The sequence below is a fragment of the Balaenoptera acutorostrata genome, chromosome 8 (assembly GCF_949987535.1).
Source record: "Balaenoptera acutorostrata chromosome 8, mBalAcu1.1, whole genome shotgun sequence".
NCBI classification, from domain to species: Eukaryota; Metazoa; Chordata; class Mammalia; order Artiodactyla; family Balaenopteridae; genus Balaenoptera; species Balaenoptera acutorostrata.
Genome location: NC_080071.1, coordinates 61,008,718 through 61,031,933, shown reverse-complemented (window position 1 = coordinate 61,031,933; position 23,216 = coordinate 61,008,718). Strand labels below are relative to the sequence as shown.

Below are 23,216 nucleotides of genomic sequence, written 5' to 3'. Positions count from 1 at the left end.
AATTGACCATAGATATATATGGGTTTATTTCTGGGCTGTCAATTTTATTCCACTGATTTACAGGCATACCTCCGAGACATGCGGGTTTGGTTCCAAACCACTGCAATAAAGCGAATCACATGGATTTTTTTGTTTCCCAGTGCATGTGAAAGTTATGTTTACACTATAATGTAGTTTAAGTGTGCAATAGCATTTTGTCTAAAAAAACCAATGTACATACCTTAGTTAAAAAATGCTTTATTGCTGAAAAGTGCTAACCATCATCTGAGCCTTCAGTGAGCCTTTTTTTTGCAGGGTTAGGGTTTGAAATATTTAGAGAATTACCAAAATGTGACACAGAGACCTGAAATGAGCAAATGCTATTGGAAAAATGGTGCCAGTAGACCTGCTCAACTCAGGTTTGTCACAAAGCTTCAGTTTGTAAAAAACACAGTATCTGCAAAACGCAATAAAGCAGAGTGCAATAAAATGAGGTACGCCTGTGTATGTTTGTCCTATGCCATGGATTACCTTTTTAACAATTACTGATTTGTAGGAATGCTTTATATTTTCTTGATTTTTCTTGTCTGTTATATATGTTGTGAATATTTTCTTCAGGGTCTCTTAACTTTTGTGGTGCTTCTTACTGTATAGATGGTTTATGTTTTTATTAAGTCAGATTTATCAATCTTTTTTTTTTTTTTAGTGGTTTCTGAGTTAAAATCTTGCTCTAAAATAAGGATTTCCCAGTGTCAAGATTAGGGAAAAAGTCTCTCCCTAAGAAGAACAGAAAATATTAAAATTTTTTTTTAATGTTGGCTCTTTAATTCATCTGGAACTGATTTTAACTTATGGTGTGAGGTATTGCTCTAGAAATTTTGTCTGTTTGTGAAATTATACATAGGACAAGAATTTGTATTTATTTATTTATAAATTAAAAAAAAAATTTGGCCACACCTCACAGCATACGGGATCTTAGTTCCCCGACCAGGGATTGAACCCAGCCCCTGCACTGAAAGCGCTGAGTCCTAACCACTGGACTGCTAGGGAATTCCCTGTTTTTTTTTTTTTTTTTTTAATAATTATAGTTACAAGGCTTCCCTGGTGGTACAGTGGATAAGAATTCGCCTGCTAATCCAGGGGGACACGGGTTCAAGCCCTGGTCCGGGAAGATCCCACATGCCACAGAGCAACTAAACCTGTGCGCCGCAACTACTGAGCCTGTGCTCTAGAGCCCACGAGCCACAACTACTGAGCCTGCGTGTCACGACTACTGAAGCCCGCGCGCCTAGAGCCCTTGCTCCACAACAAGAGAAGCCACCGCAATGAGAAGCCCGTGCACCGCAACGAAGAGTAGCCCCCGCTCACCACAACTAGAGGAAGCCCGTGCGCAGCAACAAAGACCCAACACAGTCAAAAATAAACAAACAAATAGGGCTTCCCTGGTGGTGCAGTGGTTAGGAGTCCGCCTGCCAATGCAGGGGACACGGGTTCGAGCCCTGGTCTGGGAAGATCCCACATGCCACGGAGCAGCTGGGCCCGTGAGCCACAACTGCTGAGCCTGCGCGTCTGGAGCCTGTGCTCCGCAACAAGAGAGGCCGCGATAGTGAGAGGCCCGCGCACCGCGATGAAGAGTGGCCCCCACTTGCCACAACTAGAGAAAGCCCTCGCACAGAAACGAAGACCCAACACAGCCATAAATAAATAAATTTATAAAAAAAAAAACAAAAAACAACAGGGTTAATATTAGGTGTAGAATTTAAAAATAAATAAATAAAAAAAACACAAACAAATAAATAAATAATTAAAAAAATTTATAGTTACAAACAAAACATGCAGCTTCCACTAACATGTATTTGTGAATGTGATATGTAATCATTAGGATTGGCTTTGAAATTTTTACAGTATGCAAGTGCCAGTATTTTTTTCTGATGGTTGCCTGGTAGTTTACTTGACAGTCTGGGTAGAAAAAAATTACCTGTGATCCCGTTTATCAGTTTGACTGACTCATTTTACTCATGCAAGAGAAGCCAGACTCTGTGTGGTGACTTTTTATGGCAGGAGTAAGTGTCTGTTATTTTGTGGTCTACGTCCCGTAGGTTTGACCGTCTTCAGTGACACTTCAGTTGTGGGGGTACTTTTTGTTTTGAGTTGCCTTTGGGAGTTTGTGACAGTTCACATTTTCATTTTGAAAACAGAATAGGCATGCAGTTCTGAAGGAATGCATTCTTTCACATACATACTTTTACTTATGCTGCTAATTATAACACCCCAAACAGATTATCTTTATGTTCGTTTTATTAAATTTATTTTGAAATGGGTATATAGCAACTTTGAGGGTGGTTAGAGTGTTTTAATAAACCTGTTATGAATGCTAAAAAGAATATTTTGGTGGGAAGATATAGGAGACAAGGTATACATTTCTATTTGTAGTATATGTGTAATTAAATAATTTGTTTCAAGCAAAGCAAATAGCTTACACAGAGAGTGACTTTTTTCCCTCATATCTCCATAGGATAGCAGTGAGATTCACTTCAAAGTGAAAATGACAACACATCTCAAGAAACTCAAAGAATCGTACTGTCAAAGACAGGTTTGTATGTTATAATATTAAATTCAGTGCTTTATATATCATTAATTTTTCTTTCTTGTCAAAAGAAAAGTAATCCTTTGGGACTTCTCTGGTGGTCTAGTGGTTAGGACTTTGCAAGAAGAAAAAGAGATCACCTAGGTGTTAGGATAAGTAAAACAATAAACATTTGTTTCTGGTTTTTTTTTTTTTTTTTTGGCCACGCTGCGTGGACTGTGGGATCCTAGTTCTCTGACCAGGGATCGAACCCGCGCCCTTGGCAGTGAAAGCGCGGAGTCCTAACCACTGGACTGCCAGGGAATTCCCTGTTTCTGTTTTTGATATCGTTATGCTCAGTAAAGTCTTTTAATTGGGGCTCAACTAGCTCACATTTGTAATAATGATGGGAGCTAAAATTGGAAACGAACATGTATTAAGTGCAGTATGCTCGTAGGTACTTGGATACATTGTCATTTACTGTTGACAACAACTCAGAAGAAAATCATATGGTCTTTTTACCTCATCTATAAATGAGGGAGTTGATTATTGAGAAAAAACAGTGCAAAAGTGAAAACTAAACTGATCCAGAATTGAAGGTGCTAGGTTTGGGGAGATAATATAACATCAAGTTAGTATAATTTCTAGCTTTCTTTTTTATGCTTCAGAGTCTACAGTCTTTAGAAGTTTCTATACTCAGTTCACAGAGGCTTGATAATTTTTTTCTTATATTTGCTGATATACGAGGAATGGTACACTCAGTATATCTAAAGTATGGAATACTTACCCAATAGAGAGAGACTGAATCATCTTTGCCTTTTGATTTTATAGACTGGTTTCTATAGAAACTTTTTTGACTCCAACATAAGATACTTCTTTTTTGAAAGATACTATAATTAAAATCAAAGAATATTCCACCCTTGTCAGTCATGTTTATTTTTAATATAACCCTGGAAATAATTTTTATTTGTTTGTTTGTTTATCTATCTATCTGTCTATTTATCTATCTATCTATCTATCTATTTATTTATTTATTTATGGCTGTGTTGGGTCTTCGATGCTGCATGTGGGCTTTTTCTAGTTGTGGCGAGCAGGGGCTACTCTTTGTTGCGGTGCGCAGGCTTCTCTTTGCAGTGGCTTCTCTTGTTGTGGAGCACAGGCTCTAGGCTTGCACGCTTCAGTAGTTGTGGCCTGTGGGCTCTGGAGTGCAGGCTCAGTAGTTGTGGCGCACGGGCTTAGTTGTTCCATGTCATGTGGGATCTTCCCGGACCAGGGATTGAACCCGTGTCCCCCTGCATTGGCAGGTGGATTCTTAACCACTGTGCCACCAGGGAAGTCCCAACCCTGGAAATAATTTAAAACCAGGGTATTTCCTGGCGGTCCAGTGGTTACGACTTGGCACTTTCACTGCTCCCAGGTTCAATCCCTGGTCGGGGAACTAAGATCCCGGAAGCATGGCCAAAAAAATCACAAAAAATAGTTTAAAACCAAATACAGGGTAAGTTTGCAAGGTCCATATATTTATGTATAGTACATAATGGAAGATAGTTTGAATTTTTTTTTTTTTTTTTTTTTTTTTAAGATTTTTAGAAATTTCATGTAATGTCTGAAACATTTATATTAACATATTTCCATACATATTTCCATACAAATACAAATATAAGATTTTTAGAAATTTCATGTAATGTCTGAAACATTTATATTAAGATAGTTTGAATTTTTTTGGATGTTTTTGGGATAGTATTGTATTTAAACAGTGAAAATCTTAACACATTAGTTATTGAGCAGAACTTTCTAATACTTTTGGACTAAATGATTCTTGGTTTGTACTTATTAGTGAAGTTATTTCTCTTTAAATGAGCCATCTATTCTCTTTTAGCTATTTTTGTGGAATAAATGATTAGAAAAATATATTTTAATACCTTTTGTGATATTTATAGTGCTGTAAATGGCATCACAGGTTTACTGTAGTGTATCTGGCTTGCTACTGTGCTTTACCGATTTTCTATGATTTAATCTGTTTAAAAACCACTTTTGCGTGTACAGTTGGAAGCTAGTGAGGCTGCTCATCCAATATCTGATTTTATCTTTATGTTAGCTTACAGATTTGAGAGGAAACTATATAGAATAGTGGTTAAGAATGCACAGGCTTAGGAGCAGATTTAGCCTTCAGTTCTTGGCTAGCTTGTGTGCCCTCTCCATACCTTAGATTCCCTAGCTGTAAAATGAAGATGATGTGATAATACCTACCTTCCAGGGCTGTTGTGATGAAAATTTATGATTATGTATATAAAATACTTGGTACAGGGAGTGCCTAGCAAATAGTTGGTACTCAGTAAATGATAATTATGATAGAATTAGCTGTCTAGTTTTATGTTCTACATATTCTGTTGAAGCTTTCATATTTGCTTTTTGTGCATCAAAGTTCCTGTTACGTCTTCTAAGATTTGTATATTTGTATGTTTTCTGCCTTTTTAGGGAGTTCCCATGAATTCACTCAGGTTTCTCTTTGAAGGTCAGAGAATTGCTGATAATCACACTCCAAAAGAAGTGAGTATAATTTCTTCTCTGATTCAAGGCATATTTTTAATTCTGCATTGAATGATTTGTTTTCACTGGTACCATTAAACTGTCCTTTTCTTGAATATTCTCTGATTTAACTGGTATATCATTTGTCAGAGAGAAAAATAATCTTTTGGGTTGAACTTCCCTTGTATTGCCTTCAAAAAGTGCCTGTAAAAAGAGAGGTGGAAAGTAGAAAATGAGTACTGAAATTGTCATAAGGCACACACATACTACGTCTTTTTGAGGATGGACAGATGGTCCTCAAATTTGGCAGATTTCTGGTACATTTTCATGGTGATGGTGACCTTCACGGTTCAGTTTTGACTTTTGACCCATTTTGAGAACTTAATGTAGAAGCTTAGTGTATATTAATATATTTGGCTCTGTCATCTTGGTTTATGTCTTTTAATGCTTCTGTGCCTTTATTTCTTTTATTGTATGTATGGACTGTTTTCTCTGTTTATATATTCCACCCTCTCTATTCCCATCCCCACCGCCACCCCCCAGGCATCTGAAAGTAATGAAGTGTGAGAGAGAGAATGTGTGTATTTATATTTATGCAGATTCCCCCCTCCAAATACAAAATAACATTTTTGATATTTCTGATAGTGGGAACAGTGTATGGTTATTATTAGTTTTTTGGTTTAAAAACATTTCAAACTTACAGAATTATGAGACTAGTATAATATTCTCCTCTATAACCTTTTTCCTGGATGCACCAGTTATTAACATTGTGCTATGTTTGCTTTTTTGTTCTGTCTGTATATACAGATTATCATTATTGGTGGGCCATTTGATACTGGCCCTTTACCCCTAAATATTTCAGTGTTATTGTTCTCCTAAGAGCCACAGTTAAATTATCTAATTTAAGTGATTTAACCTTGATACAATACTGTAATTGAATATACAATCAAAATAGTCTGATTTTGCCATCTGTCTCAGTAAGGTCCTTTATAGCTCCCTTCCTTTTTTTTTTTTTTTTTAACTTGACCTGGGATCTCATCCAGGATATGCATTCTAACTAGTTATCATACCCCTTAGCTTTAATGTGGAACAGTTACTCAGTCTTCGTTTTTCATCACACTGACATTTTTAAAAAGAATTCAGGCCAGCTGTATTTTAGAATGTCCTTCAGTTTGGGTTTGTCTGTTGTTTCCTCATGATTAGATTCAGTTTTGCATTTTTGGTAGGAGTAGCACAGAGTGAAGCTGTGAAATTCCGAGTGCATCATATCAGTAGTTATATGATCTCCATTTGTCCTGCTATGGATAATATTAACTTTGGTCACGTAGTTAAGATGGTAACTGCCAGATTTTTTATCCATTGTAAAGTTATCATTTTCTTTTGTAATTAATAAGTAATTTGTGGGGCGATACCTTTGAAACTGTGTGAATAATGACGTTCTTTAGATATTGGCCAGTGGGGACCCCTTCAATTTGGCGTCTTTTCTTTTTGACACCTCTCCATCTTTTTAGAAAGTTTTTATTTTGAAATAATTTTCAATTTACAGAAAAGTTGCAAGAATAGTACAAAAAACTGTACTCTCTTCCACTTAGATTTACCAGTTTTTAACATTTTGCTACCTATGCTTTATTATTCCCCTCCCCCCATATATAATATATGCGTGTATATATATGTATATCATCCAAACCACTTGGGAGTAGGTTGCATACACCATGCCATTTACTAAATATTTTAGTGTGTATTTCTTAAGAATAAGTATATTCTTTTACATAACCACAGTACTGTTAATAAAATTCAGGACACTTAACACTGTTAGAAAACTTTAGTCTTCAACCTAATTTTGTCATCTGTCCCAATTATGCCTTTTATAATAAATTTTCTCCCTCGTCACAGGATCCAGTTCAGTATCAACATATTTTATTTAGGGGTCTCTTTAGTTATCTTTAATTTGGAACAGTTTTTCAGCCTATCTTTGTCTTCATGACACTTACATTTTTGAAGAATACAAACCAGGTATTTTCCAAAAAGTCTCTCAATTTGGGCTGTTCTGTTTCCTCATGACTAGATTCGGATTATGTATTTTTGGCTGGAATACTACATAAATGGTGATGTGTCTTTCTCAGGGTGTAATATCTGGAGTATCTGAAGTCCCTTATTGAGTTTAACAGTTGTCTTTTTCCTTTACTATGTAGTTACTATTTTTCCTGTTGTAATTGAGTAATTTGTGGGCACATACTTTGAAACTATGTGACTATCCTTTTTCTCATCAAACTTTTCCCTGTAGGTTTAGTATCTACCCACTTTCTTAAGTACTTCCTTACTGGCTGGCACAAGATATTCCAAACTTATGTTGTATTTTCCCTGTCCTAGCTTGGCATAATCTCTGCAACACAGAAGATATTTCATACATTTTAGAGACACCTCCCTCACTATCATTAAGAGATTTATCTTCTTAGAAGAATAATAATGGGGCAGTGGGAGAGAGTAGGTATTTAGGGAGTGACCTCTTTGTACTCTTGTTTACTCATCTCTGCTAATGTACTACTTTTTTTAAAAAAATTTATTTATTTATTTTTGGCTGTGTTGGGTCTTCGTTGCTGCACGCAGTCTTTAGTTGCGGCGAGCGGGGGCTACTCTTGGTTGCGGTGCGTGGGTTTCTCATTGCGGTGGCTCATCTTTGTTGTGGAGCATGGGCTCTAGGCGTGCAGGCTTCGGTAGTTGTGGCACGCAGGCTCAGTAGTTGTGGCTCGCGGGCTTTAGAGCACAGGCTCAGTAGTTGTGGCGCACGGGCTTAGTTGCTCCGCAGCATGTGGGATCTTCCCGAACCAGGGATTGAACCCATGTCCTCTGCATTGGCAGGCAGATTCCTAACCACTGTGCCACCAGGTAAGTCTCTCTGCTAATGTGCTCCTTAAAGCTGATGGCTTCATATTCTTCATAGTTTGAGGACATGTGCTGCCTTCCTGATTTAAAGGTTCCTTGTAATGTTTGGAATTTTAGTCCTTGTAGTATTTACCAGGCTATATGTGCAATTAAAATTAAATTTTAATAGCCTCTTTAATTAATAATTATTTTAATATTCATATGTCTATCACAATCAAGATATCCATAATACTAGAGCCAATTAATCACTTTTAAAAAAATTCTAAATCCACTTAAGTCTATGTTTTATTTTTAGATTTCTTAGCATATTTTAATTTTCACATTTTGTAATTCAGCACAAAATTGTCACCTATAAAATACTGATCTTGGACTTTCCTTTGAAATGTTATTTTTCATTTCTTTCTGTGATCCACTATAGTTCAGTGGAAACAGTGATAGTTTTTGTTTTCAGTCTGCCTATTACAGTGCTCCTTAACCCTGTCTGCACATCAGAATCAACAGATTTACAGTCCTTTACAAGCCTCACTGAGTGTAACACCTGGGTTTCTATGCGACACCAAGCCCCCTTATGTACTCTTTTATTTTTATTTTTTATTTATTTTTTTTAAAGAATTTCACTTATTTATTTATTTATTTATTTATTTATTTAGGCTGTGTTGGGTCTTCGTTTCTGTGCGAGGGCTTTCTCTAGTTGAGGCAAGTGGGGGCCACTCTTCATCGCGGTGCGCGGGCCTCTTACTGTTGTGGTCTCTCTTGTTGCGGAGCACAGGCTCCAGACGCGCAGGCTCAGTAGTTGTGGCTCACGGGCTTAGTCGCTCCGCGGCATGTGGGATCCTCCCAGACCAGGGCTCGAACCTGTGTCGCCTGCATCGGCAGGCAGACTCTCAACCACTGCGCCACCAGGGAAGCCCCTCTTTTATTTTTTAAATAAAGAATACTTGTGTTAAAAATAAATAAAAGTATTAGAAAACCAAACTACCAAAGTATATAAAATGGAAAATACACTTTAGATATCTCTGCATTCCCATTTCTCAGAGGCAACCATTATTAATAATGTCTTTTAGAAAAAAATTCCAGAATATTTCAATGCATATAAAGCCCATTAAAAAAAAAAAAAAAAAAACTTAGGGACTTCCCTGGTGGTACAGTGGTTGAGAATTCGCCTGCCAGTGCAGGGGACACGGGTTCGAGCCCTGGTCCGGGAGGCTCCCACGTGCTGCGGAGCGGCTAAGCCCGTGCACCACAGCTACTGAAGCCTGTGTGCCTGGAGCCCATGCTCCACAACAAGAGAAGCCACCGCAATGAGAAGCCCACGCACCGCAACGAAGAGTGGCCCCCGCTCACCGCAACTAGAGAAAGCCCGCGCACAACGAAGACCCAATGAAGCCAAAAATAAATAAATTAAAAAAATTAAAAAAAAAAAACTTAATTGCCTATACTTTGCTTAATGTTCTGTATAAGGCATTTTAAAGGGTCTTTTTTCTTCTTTTCCTTTTCTGTAAGAGTTGAGAAGGGTTGGTCTGAAAAATCTAGCTTATACAATTGGAGGTGTCAAATAAGAGTAGAAGTTAAGTAAGGTTTCTTCACTGAGTGGTTACTATCAAAGAAAATAATAGTTATATGCCAGAAGGAATTGTAGATGACAAAGCAAACCACTTAGAAATGAATCCTTAGGCAGTGTTTTTCTAACTAAAACCACATATATTTCAAAGTGAGATCAGGTTTTTTGAAAGAGATTCTATCAAGTAATTACATCTAGAAGTAAAATGCATTTTAGAAAATATGCCATCAAACTATTATTTAAACTATTATATACATGTTTCATTAGGTTTAAAACTCCTTTAAGATACTTTTCAGAAACACTTAAATTTTATATGGTGAATAAACTGGGATGTGAAGTTGGCTCAGCAAAGTAATATGAATGACTTCATAGACATAGTATCAGGAAAAGATACACCTCTCTGTTCTTTAAAACTTGGTTGTTTGTTTGTTTTGTTTTGTTTTGTTTTGGCTGCGCCATGTGGCATATGGGATCTTAGTTCCCTGATAAGGGATTGAACCCATGCCCCTTCATTGGAAGCACAGAGTCTTAACCACTGGACCACCAGGGAAGTCCCCCTCTCTGTTCTTTAGATTAAAGGAAACAGTATTCTTTTTTTTTTTTTAATAAATTCATTTATTTATTTATGGTTGTGTTGGGTCTTCGTTGCTGTGTGTGGGCTTTCTCTAGTTGGGACGAGTGGGTTCATTGCGGTGCACAGGCTTCTCATTGTGGTGGCTTCTCTTGTTGCGGAGCATGGGCTCTAGGCGCATGGGCTTCAGTAGTTGTGGCGCGTGGGCTCAGTAGTTGTGGCTCACGGCCTTTAGAGCACAGGCTCAGTAGTCATGGCGCATGGGCTTAGTTGCTCCACGGCATGTGGGTTTTTCCCGGACCAGGGCTCAAACCCGTGTCCCCTGCATTGGCAGGCAGATTCTTAACCACTGCACCACCAGGGAAGCCCGGAAACAGTATTCTTAATTTTAGAACAGGATAACTATGGATTACTTTTGTATCTTTTTGCACTTTAAAACAGTGGCCACATAATTGCAGCCAATTAAAAAAATAGTACTTTTATATTCCACTACTAACACTTTTCTTTCCTCTTACAGCTGGGAATGGAGGAAGAAGATGTGATTGAAGTTTATCAGGAACAAACAGGGGGTCGTTCAACAATTTAGATATTTTTATTTTTTTTCTTTTCCCTTAATCCTTTTTTATTTTTAAAAATAGTTCTTTTGTAATGTGGTGTTCAAAACAGAATTGAAAACTGGCACCCCATCTCTTTAGAACATCTGGTAATTTGAATTCTAGTGCCCATTATTCATTATTGTTTGTTTTCATTGTGCTGATTTTTGGTGATCAAACCTCAGCCCCGTTCATGTCGCCCTCTCCTTTTTAAAAATTATGTGTGTGCACAGAGAGGCCGCCTTTTCCAGGACTGTGCATTTACAGGCTTGTGATAAATAAGATTGACTAATGCGAGTGTTCATAATGACTTTCCAATTGGCCCCGAAGTTCTAGCATGTGATCGCTTCGCTCCTGGACTGTGACTCTCAGTGGGAGATGGAAGTTTTTCAGAGAACTGAACTGTGGGAAAATGCCCTTTCCTTAACTTGAAGCTACTTTTAAAATCTGAGGGTCTGGACCAAAAGAAGAGGAATATCAGGTTGGAGTCAAGGTGACAGAGGTGGTGAAAATAATGACTAACTCCAAAGATGGCTTCACTGAAGAGAAAGCATTTTAAGGTGAAAGAAAAATCTTGTCAGAAGATCCCAGAAAAGTTCTAATTTTCATTAGCAGTTAAAGTTATTCATGCAGAAGTGTATACAGCAGAACGCTGCTCTTTTTGACTTTATTTGTACTTTTTGGCCTGGGATATGGGTTTTAAATGGACATTGTCTGTACCAGCTTCATTAAAATAAACAAAATATTTGTAAAAACCGTACCAATGTTCATTTTATTTTTAATTGTACAGAAAGAAAAAAAATGCTTAAAACATAAGGTTTTCTTGCATAATACTGGAAATTATTGTTTGTACATGGTAAACATGTTTTCTTTAGTACTGTGCAGTGATGATGATCATGACTTTGAAGCCCTGAAAGTTACTGAAGTGCCTTCTGAATTAAGGATTTAATTAAGGCCACAATACCTTTTAAATACCCAGTGCTGTTTATTTTAAAAACTTGATATTCCTGTGTGGTGCATATATATGATACAGTTACCCAATATGTTGAATAAATGGGCACGCCAAAAATTCTTAATTGATATTGATAATTTCAGTTTTTCCCTTAACAATTTACAAAATGTTCTCTGCTTAGTTAAGGTTTGGTATATTTTGTTTATATTTTCTTTTATTTCTTTATATCCTCTCTTTAAACTGTGTGAAATTAAAATACCAAATTAGTTCCTTAATTAGAGGGCTTAACTTTTTCTTTTAAATCCTTAATGAATCACAGAATTCAGTATATCTGTGCATATATGTAATCCTATTTCATATTATTCCAAATAGAATGTCATCTAACTACATTAGAAGAGCGAATAAGACCTCTCTCTAATGCATCTTATAAACTGTTATAGTTTGAATCCCTTCTCAAGTCCCCTATTGAAAAATAATTGGCTCACCTTATAAATTCTTATATTTGACCCTAACTGAAAAATTATTTGTATTGTACATATGTAGTCTAGGTAAATTAGAGCTTTTAGACCATTACCTGGCATTTATCATTGTATTAAATAGTAACTAGGAGTCAGGCCCATTTCTAGAAAGTCCTCATTGAGTTGCATATTTCTGTCAGGCCTGAGTAGCAAACCTCATAGGCTATCTGAGCTATCCAGAAGGCGTGAATATGTAGTTTGGTATCTTAGCTTTGTTTGCATCTCTTTCTGAGGGCTCTCAGCATTTAGGTGGTGGAGCTTAACTATAATATAATTTGGGGATATAATTTTCTTGATTTTAGTTTATTGGATTCTTCTAAATATTTTGCAGTGTGCTGTGGTTGACTGAAAAATGTGCTTATCTGGTGAGTACTGCTGATAAAATAGGCTTTTCACAGCAACAATTTAATAGAATGTCAGATTTGGAAGGGACCTCGAATAACATTTAGTGTAGCCTCTCTACCTGGTGCTTGACTGCAACATCCTAAATTTGTAAAAGAAGGGAGAAAATAAAATCAGTAATGGTAATTTCCCCCGCAAGGATGTTTTCCTTGAGTGTTCTTTCTTTTCGGTTGAATTATTTGAGATGCTCCTTTCTCACCTAAGTATTATTCAGTGAATTGAATGAATGAATGAATGTGCAAGTAGGATCGACAAGTTTGAGAAAAAGTTTTAAGTGGCATATTTAAATTCACTGTGATAGCCAGTGTTTTGGCCATTTTATTTCTATTTTATATAAAGCAAGTGTTTGAAAATAAGCATCAAATCTAAACAAGTCCAATAACACAGCAATACAGACTCAAAATTAAGCTTGACTTCTGGATTGTGGAAGCGCAGTTCCTGTAGAAAGCACCTTACAAGCATTAGTGGGAGATTTGAGGGAATCATCTGCAAATACTAAGCTTTTTTAGCTGTAGACAGTGAAGAATAGAATAGGGCCAAAGGAAATTCGTGGGAAAATTCAGGTTCAGATACTGCTTGCTTTAACATCTTGTTACATATCTTATTTGCTAAAGGTCCTTCATCCCCTTTAATGATCAATCTATGATAGATACTTATCAGATACTTAACTGATATTAAGGAGATGTTAAAGACAAGATTATCTAATCAAGATGCTTATAGGTTCAGTGTGATTTTAAAAAGGGGGAAGTTATGTGAGTGGCTGGTTTTTCAAGACAGAGGAGCAAAACCTCAAGATCGGTTAATTTTCCGGGCTCTAGAATACAATGTTGTCCGATAGAACTTTCTGTGAGGATGAAAATGTTCTATTACAGTAGCCAGTAGCCACATCTGGTTATTGAGCACCTGAAATGTGGCTAGTGTGACTGGAGAACTGAATGTTTTAACTTATATTTAAATAGCTACATGTGGCTATTTATTTGGATAGTGCAGCTCTTAATCTGTACTTTGAGGTTGTGAGAATTCTCTCAGAACAGTTCATTTTGCTCAAATGAACATTTATCAAGTGATTAACTTGTTTTAAATAGAAATTAAACTTTAGATTCTTAGGAGGAAATGGATGTGGTTTTGCTTTATAAATTATAATAAAATTCTTAATATGTAAATACATGAATTAGCTCCTCTTTGCTAATTCAGAGTTATTGCATTATAGAATTTCCATTTACCTACAGCTCTTTCAGAGACACTGAAATGAAATACTTCAGCTACCCTAAGATTATGTTAATGTCTTACTCACTGAAATTAAGCCGAAATTTACTGAAATTCAAACAAATTATGAAATTACTGGCTAATTTTAGGCACCAAAGCTTCTGCATTTACGTGGTTCCAGAGAACATAAAGGATTTAGGTGTGTGACAAGTTTGACTGGGTTGAGTAAGGTTTGGGTGGTGGGGAGGGAGGGCCTAGAGTGAAGTGAAGTGTGGGGTGAGGTGAGGTGAACCAGATGAAACGGAGCTAACTGAGCTCAGGACGGAACTTCATTACAGAAGGAAGTTACTCGTTTTCTGTCACCACCTCCTAACTTTTTAGTTTTCTTCTAGTCTTAAGGTCTTGGTATTTGTAGGAACTGGAAGTAAGAGTAGACCCATGGTCTGGAAATGTTCTGTGTCCACTGTAGGCCATTGGTTTCCTTATGGAGTTCTTGGTGGAAATGAAGATCTTTCTTCAAAGCAGCTTTTTGCCTGAGGAAACAACCCCACCCGCAATCACAATACTGATTAAGCATCCTAGAAATTGTCCTTATAAGCTCGTGGAAAAATTTTGGATTTCAGTCATCATCAGTTAGACTTGGGGCTACTGATCTTGCATTTTAGTGGAAGATCATACTCTGTTCATTTAGTGACTTTACATATGAGGTTTAGAGTATCATGTATCATGATCCTCCTACTAGGAAAGTGAAAGGTGTAACAGTTCTTAAATTTGTATTGCTGGAAGGGACTCCCTTGTTTTGGAGATGAAGAAACAGGCCAGAGAAGTTAACTGTACCTGGGCCAATGTCACACAAGTGAAGACGAAATCAAGCTAGCTAGCATCAAGTTCTCTTAACCCTTGCTGGAATGAGGCTCTTTAACACCCCTCACATATCCCTTTAATTACTTGGTTTTTTGCTTTCAGCTACTTGGATTAGTGTTGCAAAATTGCTCAACTTCCCCTCCTACTACTTGCCAGTTTTCTTTTTGTGGAAAACTGCAACTCCAATAGCTTGCTTTTGGTTTCAATACTTACGAACCCAACCCTACTGCTATGATACATGGAACACGTAATTTTGAAATTGAATCAAGACTTCCCTAATGATCTGTTCTGTAATTCGCGTAACAGCTGAGGAATGTTTCAGGAGAGGAACAACTCAAGGTTAGGTGGAAAACCTTGAAATAGAGTTGTTCTGGCTTCCTTCTTTTTCTGGTCCCCTAAAGAGTATTTATTAGCTTAGATTAAGCTTAAGTTGTAGAAAATAACTTTCAAGGGGTAAATTGTTTACAGTTAAGATTGGAATTGTGGTTTTCTGTGTTGGGCTTCTTTACCCTTCACTTTTAATGGTTCTAAAGGGGGATGACTGTTGCCTTCACTAAGAGGGGAAATTTATGATATAGCCACTACGGAGGACCTGGTTTTTAAAGAGTCAGTTGAAACCACTTTACTCAAGAGATTCTATTAGCAGAAAGATGCAGTGATCATAACTATTGCAAGAGAACAAAGGGGGAAATGCTGTTGGCCCCTGATGGCTGATTCTGGGCTATTTCTCCTAACAAGGCCTACCTCTCTGACCTCATCTGGAAGTATTCTTTGTGCCTTGTTCACTTCATTCCAGCCACGCTTTCTTTTATTCTTCCACCATGCCAGCCTCATTCCTTTCTTTGAACTTTTGCACTTGCTGTTTACCTAGTGGAATATTTTTCTTCCAGATGTTTATGTGGCTAACTCGTTGTAATTCAGGTTTCACCTTATGTATCACCTCTTCTAAGGTGTTACCCTGGCTGATCTGTCTGAACTAAACCTGCAATCCTATCACATCTTTAAAGAATTTCTGAATAGCATTTATTGCCAGCTTAAAAAAATCTTTGTTTAGAGTCTGTCTCCCCACCCCCACCCCTAGAATGTAAATGGCGTTGGAGAAGAGACATCTGTTTTGTTTACTCCTGAATTCCCAGTGTCCAGAATAGTGTTTGGCACATAATAGGTACCCAGTAAATACTTACTGAGAAAGGTACTGGTTCAGGACCAGGGGGTCTTAGATCTGGTCCTGGTACTGCCCCTAAGTCACTGTTAGCCCTAATCAAGATCCTTCTCTCTGGGACTTGGTTTTCTCATCTGTGAACCAGAGGGCTGAGAAAGATGATCTGTAAACTCCCTTCTAGCTTCAATACGAGTTCTTTAAGCCATCAGGAAATTCTGTGACATTTGCAGCAGGAGAATCTCTATTTTTTAGTTCTTCCAAACCATGCTATGGGAAGTGGGAAAACTTCACGTGCCCAAAGGCAGTGCAAAGCTAGTACTAGTGGCAGGCAGTCAAGCCTGTGAACAATCCCACTACTGCAACTGTTGCCCAAATAGCAAATACCTGGCTTGTTCCTGGGCTTGTTTCATGGCTTCCTCCAGAGCCAGCCTTGCTGCTTCCTCTTCCTTTCGCCGTCTGTCCTCTGCTTCCAGCCGAGCCTTCTCTTCTGCTTCCTGTTTCCACTGCTGATACTCCAGCCGTTCTTCTTCAGCCATTTCCATCAGGCGCTTTTGTTCTTCTGCTAACTGCATTTCCAATTCCTTCTGCCTTTGCTTCTCTGCCTCTGCAGAACAGAAAGGCAGGTAGGCTCAGCAGGGGTCTCATTATTGGGGAAAACAACTCTCTGATCTGACTCTCAAGTTTGTAATTCCCAGGGACTCTCAGTGAGATATTCTGTAGCTTACCTGACAGCAGGTTGCCAGATCTTCTGTGGGGATTACCTTGGGTTAACTTGCTAACTTAAGAGTCCTTTATCAAGCACCTACTATGTGCAGTGCACTGTGTGCAATGAATACAAAACCTTGGGGAAGAAGTTTCCAGAGCCTGGTACATTCATGGGTGGTATGCAGATGGGTTGGGGACAGGTGTCACAGCAGGGTCTGGAGAAACTTGGTGCTTACTCAGCTGGACTGACCAGTCTACAGGGTGTCATCTGCTAAAGTCTTTCCTATTCCTCAAACGTGAGGCTGTAGAGATTCCACACATCACCTGAAAGGCTGCCCTGAAGCTATCCAGATGTTTGACTGTTTCCATCTGCTAGGGAAGGAAGCAAGGAGCAGGGCTATGTCTCCAATTTAGGCAGCTTCTGAGCAATGCTGGAAGGGCAATGAGAGGGGCAGGGTCCCACTTCAGGAGATTACTGAATTGGGAGTGGGACCCAAGAGTCATTTCCACAAACGAGTCTTTCTTATTTTGATCTGATATCTCAACTCACTAGAGTCACACATATTAATCACTTTGAAAAAAATCAGCTTATCCATTTAGAGTGCTTCACACTGAGACCTAGGATAGGAATAACTCTGGGGAGAGTCAAATGAACACCCACAGTGGGATAAATATACTTCTGTCCCAGATAGATGGGCGTTGCCGAGAGCTGAGTCCCCCTCACCAGCCTTCTTGGCTTCCTCCTGCTGCTGCTTTCTCTGCAGTTCCTGCAGTTTCCTCCGGAACGCCTCCTGTTGCTGCCGAGCTCTCTCTTGGACCATTTGCAACCGGAGCCACTGCTTTCTCTCCTCCTTCTCCTGCCTCTGCTGTTCTTCCTCGAGTTTCTGTTTCCTCAAGCTGAGAAAACCCACAAATTGGTCAGAGAAACGGCAGGAAACACTGTCCTTGTAGGACAAGCCGTGCCTCTGATGGAGGCTTTGCTGGCTGCAGGCCACACGGAGCGTCCCATTCAGAGGAGACTCGTTTTCTAAGGGAAGCCTAACTGAAGAGCAGAAGCAAGAACACAACAGGCCTGGAACTAGAAGCCTGGAAGTTTCTACACAGCTCTGTGCTCTGGCGCGGGGGCCTACGTTCCCAGAGCCGCATTTTCCATTCTTATCAAATGGATTTTGAAATTCCTGTCTCACAGCGTTGTTGTGAAGATTAAATGAGCCCAGAGGCCTATGGAAGAGCCTAACACAATGCAGACAACGTGGCAAGAGGCGCAACAAATGTTTGCTGGACCGGATCTCAAAGCCCTCCCGGGAAGATCCCGTGAACATCTATCTGGAGTAACCCTAATGGTTGAAGACACCACATCTTATCTTTGGTCCAGATTGTTCCTAGGATAACCAGGATAGTGAAAAACGAGACGTGCTGTTTTACTTCAGGGCATGAGCCTCAGAACCAGCTTTACCCCTAGTGGAAGTCAACCCCTGCCTTATCTTCTGCTTCCTATCATGGCCGTGGCCGCCCTACACACCGGATCTCCAGCTCCAGCTCCTCCTTCATCTTCTCTGTCCTCTCCAGCTGCTCCTGTTGAAGCCGCCTCTCCTCCTCCCGCTGCCTTCTCTTCCTCTCCACCTCCAGCCGTCTTATCTCGGCCCTCTCTGCTCGCAGCCTGGCCCGGGAAGCTTTCTCCGGCTCCCTCTTAGCGAGGAGGACCTAAGGAACCAGAGTGTTCTTAGTGCAAGGGACGTACGGTAATCACGGGGACCTTGTCTCGGCAGCGAGCCATCCTCCACCCACGGGATGTTGCCTCTAATTAGAGATTAGGTGGTTTCCACACTCTGACCACAGCCGTATAAACTCTGCCACCACTGGCCTGGGCTCTGGGATCTGATCGACCTGGATCTAAGTCTCTCTCTTGCTTGCTTCAGAATTTGGGGATAACAACTTAATTTCTTGGATATTGTCTTCCTTTTAGCTGGCTGTTACCAGAATTAACTGAAATAGTGAAAGAGCCAACATAATGTCTGGTACATCATTTGTCTAGATGCACGTTATAATCACCCAAGGAGCTTTTAAAAAGTACTTGAGGCCAAAAGCCCCACCCAGACCAATTAAATGAGAATACCTAGGTGGGAGGCCTTGGTGGGTTTTCAAAAATTTAATTTAATAGTTTTGGCCATGCCACAGGGCTTGTGGGATCTTAGTTCACCCACCAGGGATCGAACCCAGGCCCGGCAGTAAAAGCTTGGAGTCCTAACCACTGGACCACTAGGGAACTCCTTTTTTTTTTTTTTTAAATAAACTTTTTTCTTGGTGGTTTAAAAAAGCATATTCCGGTGATTCTAACGTGAAGCCAGGGCTCAGAACCACAGGTTCTAGAAAAAGGCTGTTTTAGGGGCAGACTTAGGTGTAGATGTGTCAGACTCATATTTAATCCTATGCAAATCCACTTTTTCAATGAAACGTTCTCTTAGTTTCTGTGAAGAGTGTCTTAGCTTTCTTTTTCTTCCTGATGCCTCCTCCTCAGTCAGAAGTATCCTCCTAAGGGGAACCTTGAATGGCAACTCTTCCATGGGCTCTCTGTGTATCCAACTTGGGGTGGATACTTCCTTGCTTTTTAGCCTTTGCTGAGGCAGCATGGTACTGTGGATTGACAATAAATCTAGAAATTCTGAGTCTATAGCAGGCTCAGAAAAGTTCTGCCCACAGCTTAAAATTTTCATCTGCTGTATAAAGCAGAATCCTATAGTCTAGGCAGCTGGGAAGATTGAGAACTAGAAAGGAAAAATCTTTCTGAAATCCTTTTTGGAAGACCACAGGCTGTAAAATAAATAAAAACATAATAATTTAAAATAGTGACAAGAGCTCTGATTTTGGAGTCGAAAGATCTAAGTCTCGGCTCTACCACTTGATGGTTGTGTAACTTCTGGCAACAAACATCTAACTCTTTTAAGCCTCAGCTTCTAAGTCTGTAAAATGGAACGAATCATACCTGGGTCACAAGTGTGGCTGTAAAGATTAAATGAAATTCAGCAGAGTTGTACCATATTTGCATGTAACTTATGCGAGTTTAACCATAGTGGTTTAGCTGTGGGTACGTTTGCAGTGTTTAAAGAAAAGGGAGATAGATGTGTGTGTATAAGTTACCCATGGCCCAGATGTGTGCCGCAGAAAAGCAGATTAGGAATGGAGGAATTTCTGCAGCTTTTGAGAGGCAAGCAGTACATGATCTCCAGGCCAAGTCAAGAATATGTGCTTGGCTCTGAGGCCTGAATTCACCTTTCCCTGTAACTGTGAGGCCTGTACCTCTCACAAATGGGTGCTGTGCCAACTTTCTGCTCTTTAAGGGTGGGTACCTGCCCTAGTAGTTTGAGAGCCTCACAGAATACATCATTTCAGAGGGGCTTTGCCACCCTGTGTCTTTGATCAGATCTGGCTCCTTAAAGGGTCAGAAGGTACCAAAGTAGAACAAATAAAGCCACTATGTAGTAGAGCTGTTTCAGTAACTACAATGTAATTCAGGGCAGTTTTTCCCACCTCTGCAGTTGCACCAGTGAGGACTGAAATCCCTCTGGCCAAGGTGAGAATATTGGACCCTACCTTGGAAGCGTCCTTATGGCTTCCCTCTTCTTCAGATTCCATGTTTCCAGGGACAGGTGCAGTCTGGGTAGGCGATGACCTTCCATCTATAGAAACTTGGCTCTCAGGGGCATCCAATTTGGAAGAAAGCCAAGGGTCCTCTACAACAGAGCCTGAAGGAAAGAAACCTCCATCTGAGGTGTCTTTAGTTTTCTTAGAGTTCATGACATCAGGCCCACCCAGCTCTGCTACTATTTCCAGATTCCTTTCCTTCTGTATCTTTTTCCTTTTGACTCCAGGTTTTTTTTCTTTGGGAATTAGCTCTGATTTCTTTTCAGCCTTTGATTCCTTTGACTTTCCTGGGAGAGAACAATGGGGGATAGAGACATAGCTAATAAATGTGATCTCTGCATCCTTTTCACTAACTTTAAAACTTCCGTGTGCAATGGAATCACCTGGGTGCGGATTCCTGAGCCACACCCCTAGAGTCTGATTCTGTAGGAATGTGCATTTTAACAACCACTCCAAGCGTTTTGAGAAGGGTAGTCCATAGACTACCCTTTGAGAAACTGCCTTATCCTACTTGGATCAACTGTAATTCAGCAGTCTTGCTACTAAAGAAGTTCTGATTTACCCTGACCTATGGTGGGGGTAAGACTCTCTGGAGGGAAGACCTATAGGTACAGCTGGAAAGTCATGCCTCAGGAGTCTAGCTTGAGGTTGCAACTTTGTAACCTGGTAAAGTTTAAACCTTCCATACTCTAAGGCCTCTTCCTCAGTTCTCCTCTGGGGCCACAAGTATTTCCTTTCCCAGTCCTGCCAATGCTACCCAAGTTATGGGCTACAATGATGTAAATTCAGCAAGACTTTAAAAAGCAAAGCTCAAAAATAGATCTGGATGAACAACAAGGTCCTACTGTAGAGCATGGGGAACTATATTCAATACCCTGGGATAAACCATAATGGAAAAGAATATAAAAAAAGAATGTATGTGTAGAACTGAGTCACTTTGCTGTACAGCAGAGATTGGCACAGCATTGTAAATCAACTACACTTCGATTTAAAAAAAAAAAAGATCTGACCCAGGAAACTATCCAACGTCATCCTTTTTGACAGCCTTTGATTTGTTTCGAGGGTCTTCATATGGCCGGGAAAGACTGAGTGTAGGTTTTATGTTAAAGAAGGTCCTCAGAACACAACATTGTAAATCAACTCTACTCCAATAAAAATTAATTAAAAAAAAAAAAGAAAAGAAAGTCCCCAGAAGCATAGGAAGCTGAATTCCTTGTGAGGTGCAACACAAGGAACCAAGAAGAAAAATGACAGCTGGAGTAACCATTCAGAGCATGTTGCAACCTTTCCCTTCCCAAATGCTCTCACGGACCAGTTCTCAGATTATGACGTATTTATTATTCACAGAGGCAGTGTTTGAGAGTTACGAGTTTGGAATCAAATGACAGGTCCAGACCCTGGGTCCACCACTTTACCGTTTGATCTGTTTGATGTTACGCAAGTCACCCAACCTCTCCACATGATATAATAATAGCGCTTACTTTATGGAGCTGTTGTGGGGATTTCATGATGTCATAAATGCAGAGCTCCTAATTCAGTGGGTATTCATTTAATAGGTGTTAGTGTTATTACTGTAATTTTCTCTGTTGCTGATTACAGGTCTCTAGGGTCCCCTGGTTTCCTCTATCCTTATCTCCCAAGATGCTGACATGCAGTAAGGCTGCAACACCACCTTAGCTGTGGTGGTCAAGGAGACTCAACACAGATAGTTTGTCCCATAGGAGCCATGCTGATTCTCCATGGCACTTCCTGGCTACCATTAGGTGTGTTCTCCTGGACGGTCCCTTACCAACAGCAGCCTCCGCTTCCCCACCGAGCTTTCCTTCTCTCTCCCTCTTGGGTGCCTTGGACTTATCTGTCTTGGCTCTTCTCTTTCTCTTGGCTTTGTCAATCAACTCCATCTCCTAAAGGTGAAAAATTAAGGAAAGGGAACATGATATATGTAGAAAGCAAGGAAAAAAAAAACCATCAAAGGGAGATTATGTTGGGAATTCCCTGGCGGTCTAGTGGTTAGGGCTCGGCGTTTTCATGGCCGGGGCCCGGGTTCAATCCCTGGTCGGGGAACTAAGATCCCTCAAGCCCTGTGGCATGGCCAAAAAACAAACAAACAGGACTTCCCTGGTGGTGCAGTGGTTAAGAATCCGCCTGCCAATGCAGGGGACACGGGTTTGATCCCCGGTCTGGGAAGATCCCACATGCCGTGGAGCAACTAAGCCCGTGCGCCACAACTACTGAGCCTGCGCGTCTGGAGCCCGCAAGCCACAACTACTGAGCCCATGTGCCAAAACTACTGAAGCCTGTGCGCCTAGAGCCCGTGCTCTGCAACAAGAGAAGGCACAGCAATGAGAAGCCCGTGTACTGCAACAAAGAGTAGCCACCACTCGCCGCAACTAGAGAAAAGTCCACGCGCAGCAATGAAGACCCAACGCAGCCAAAAATAAATAAATAAATAAATAATTTATAAAACAAACAGAAACAAAAAACAAAAGGGAGATTATGTTGAACAAGACAGAATGGCTTAGAATGGAATTCACATGGGTTCCATATGAAGCAGAGAGTGATATTTATTTATTTTTTTAAAATTTTATTTATTTATTTAAGTATTTATTTATTTATTATGTATTTATTTTTGTCTGTATTGGGTCTTCTTTGCTGCACGTGGGCTTTCTCTAGTTGCAGTGAGCGGGAGCAGGCTTCTCATTGCGGTGGCTTCTCTTGTTGTGGAGCACGGGCTCTAGGCGCGCGGGCTCAGTAGTTGTGGCACATGGGCTCTAGAGCACAGGCTCAGTAGTTGTGGCGCACGGGCTTAGTTGCTCCGCGGCATGTGGGATCTTCCCAGACCAGGGCTCGAACCTGTGTCCCTGCATTGGCAGGCGGATTCTTAACCACTGTGCCACCAGGGAAGTCCCAAGAGTGATATTTAGAGAGTGTGGAGCTTGTAGGGAGATCCTAAGGTTCAGCCTTTGATATAATTTCAGTTATAATTTCATAAAAAGAAAGAGAAATAGAATATACTTTATGATCTGCCCCCTTTTTTGTTTTCTTTTTTCTTCTTTGGCTGCACCGCACAGCTTGTGGGATCT

The 23,216-nt window shown here is 39.9% G+C and overlaps 2 protein-coding genes across 3 annotated transcripts in view; one reads left to right on the top strand and one right to left on the bottom strand.

Annotated features, from left to right (window-relative positions):
- The window catches only part of SUMO1 (small ubiquitin like modifier 1), a 36,209-nt gene extending 24,421 nt beyond the window's left edge, over positions 1-11,788 (top strand). The window contains exons 3-5 of one of the 2 annotated variants that reach the window (XM_007190539.3): positions 2,495-2,572; positions 5,024-5,095; positions 10,607-11,771. In XM_007190539.3, coding sequence (XP_007190601.2) covers positions 2,495-2,572; positions 5,024-5,095; positions 10,607-10,675 — 219 coding nt within the window. In that variant the 3' untranslated portion in view covers positions 10,676-11,771. Of the gene's footprint in view, positions 1-2,494; positions 2,573-5,023; positions 5,096-10,606 lie in introns of both variants that reach the window. The other variant, XM_057551713.1, reaches the window with a different exon arrangement.
- Positions 11,789-14,154: 2,366 nt separating this feature from the next.
- Positions 14,155-23,216, bottom strand: part of KIAA2012 (KIAA2012 ortholog) — a 116,618-nt gene continuing 107,556 nt past the window's right edge. The window contains exons 18-23 of the mRNA XM_028168624.2: positions 21,923-22,037; positions 20,083-20,420; positions 18,014-18,195; positions 17,216-17,388; positions 16,171-16,390; positions 14,155-14,293 (exon numbers count right to left, since the gene is read on the bottom strand). Of these exons, the coding sequence (XP_028024425.2) occupies positions 14,155-14,293; positions 16,171-16,390; positions 17,216-17,388; positions 18,014-18,195; positions 20,083-20,420; positions 21,923-22,037 (1,167 nt within the window). The remainder of the gene's footprint in view (positions 14,294-16,170; positions 16,391-17,215; positions 17,389-18,013; positions 18,196-20,082; positions 20,421-21,922; positions 22,038-23,216) is intronic.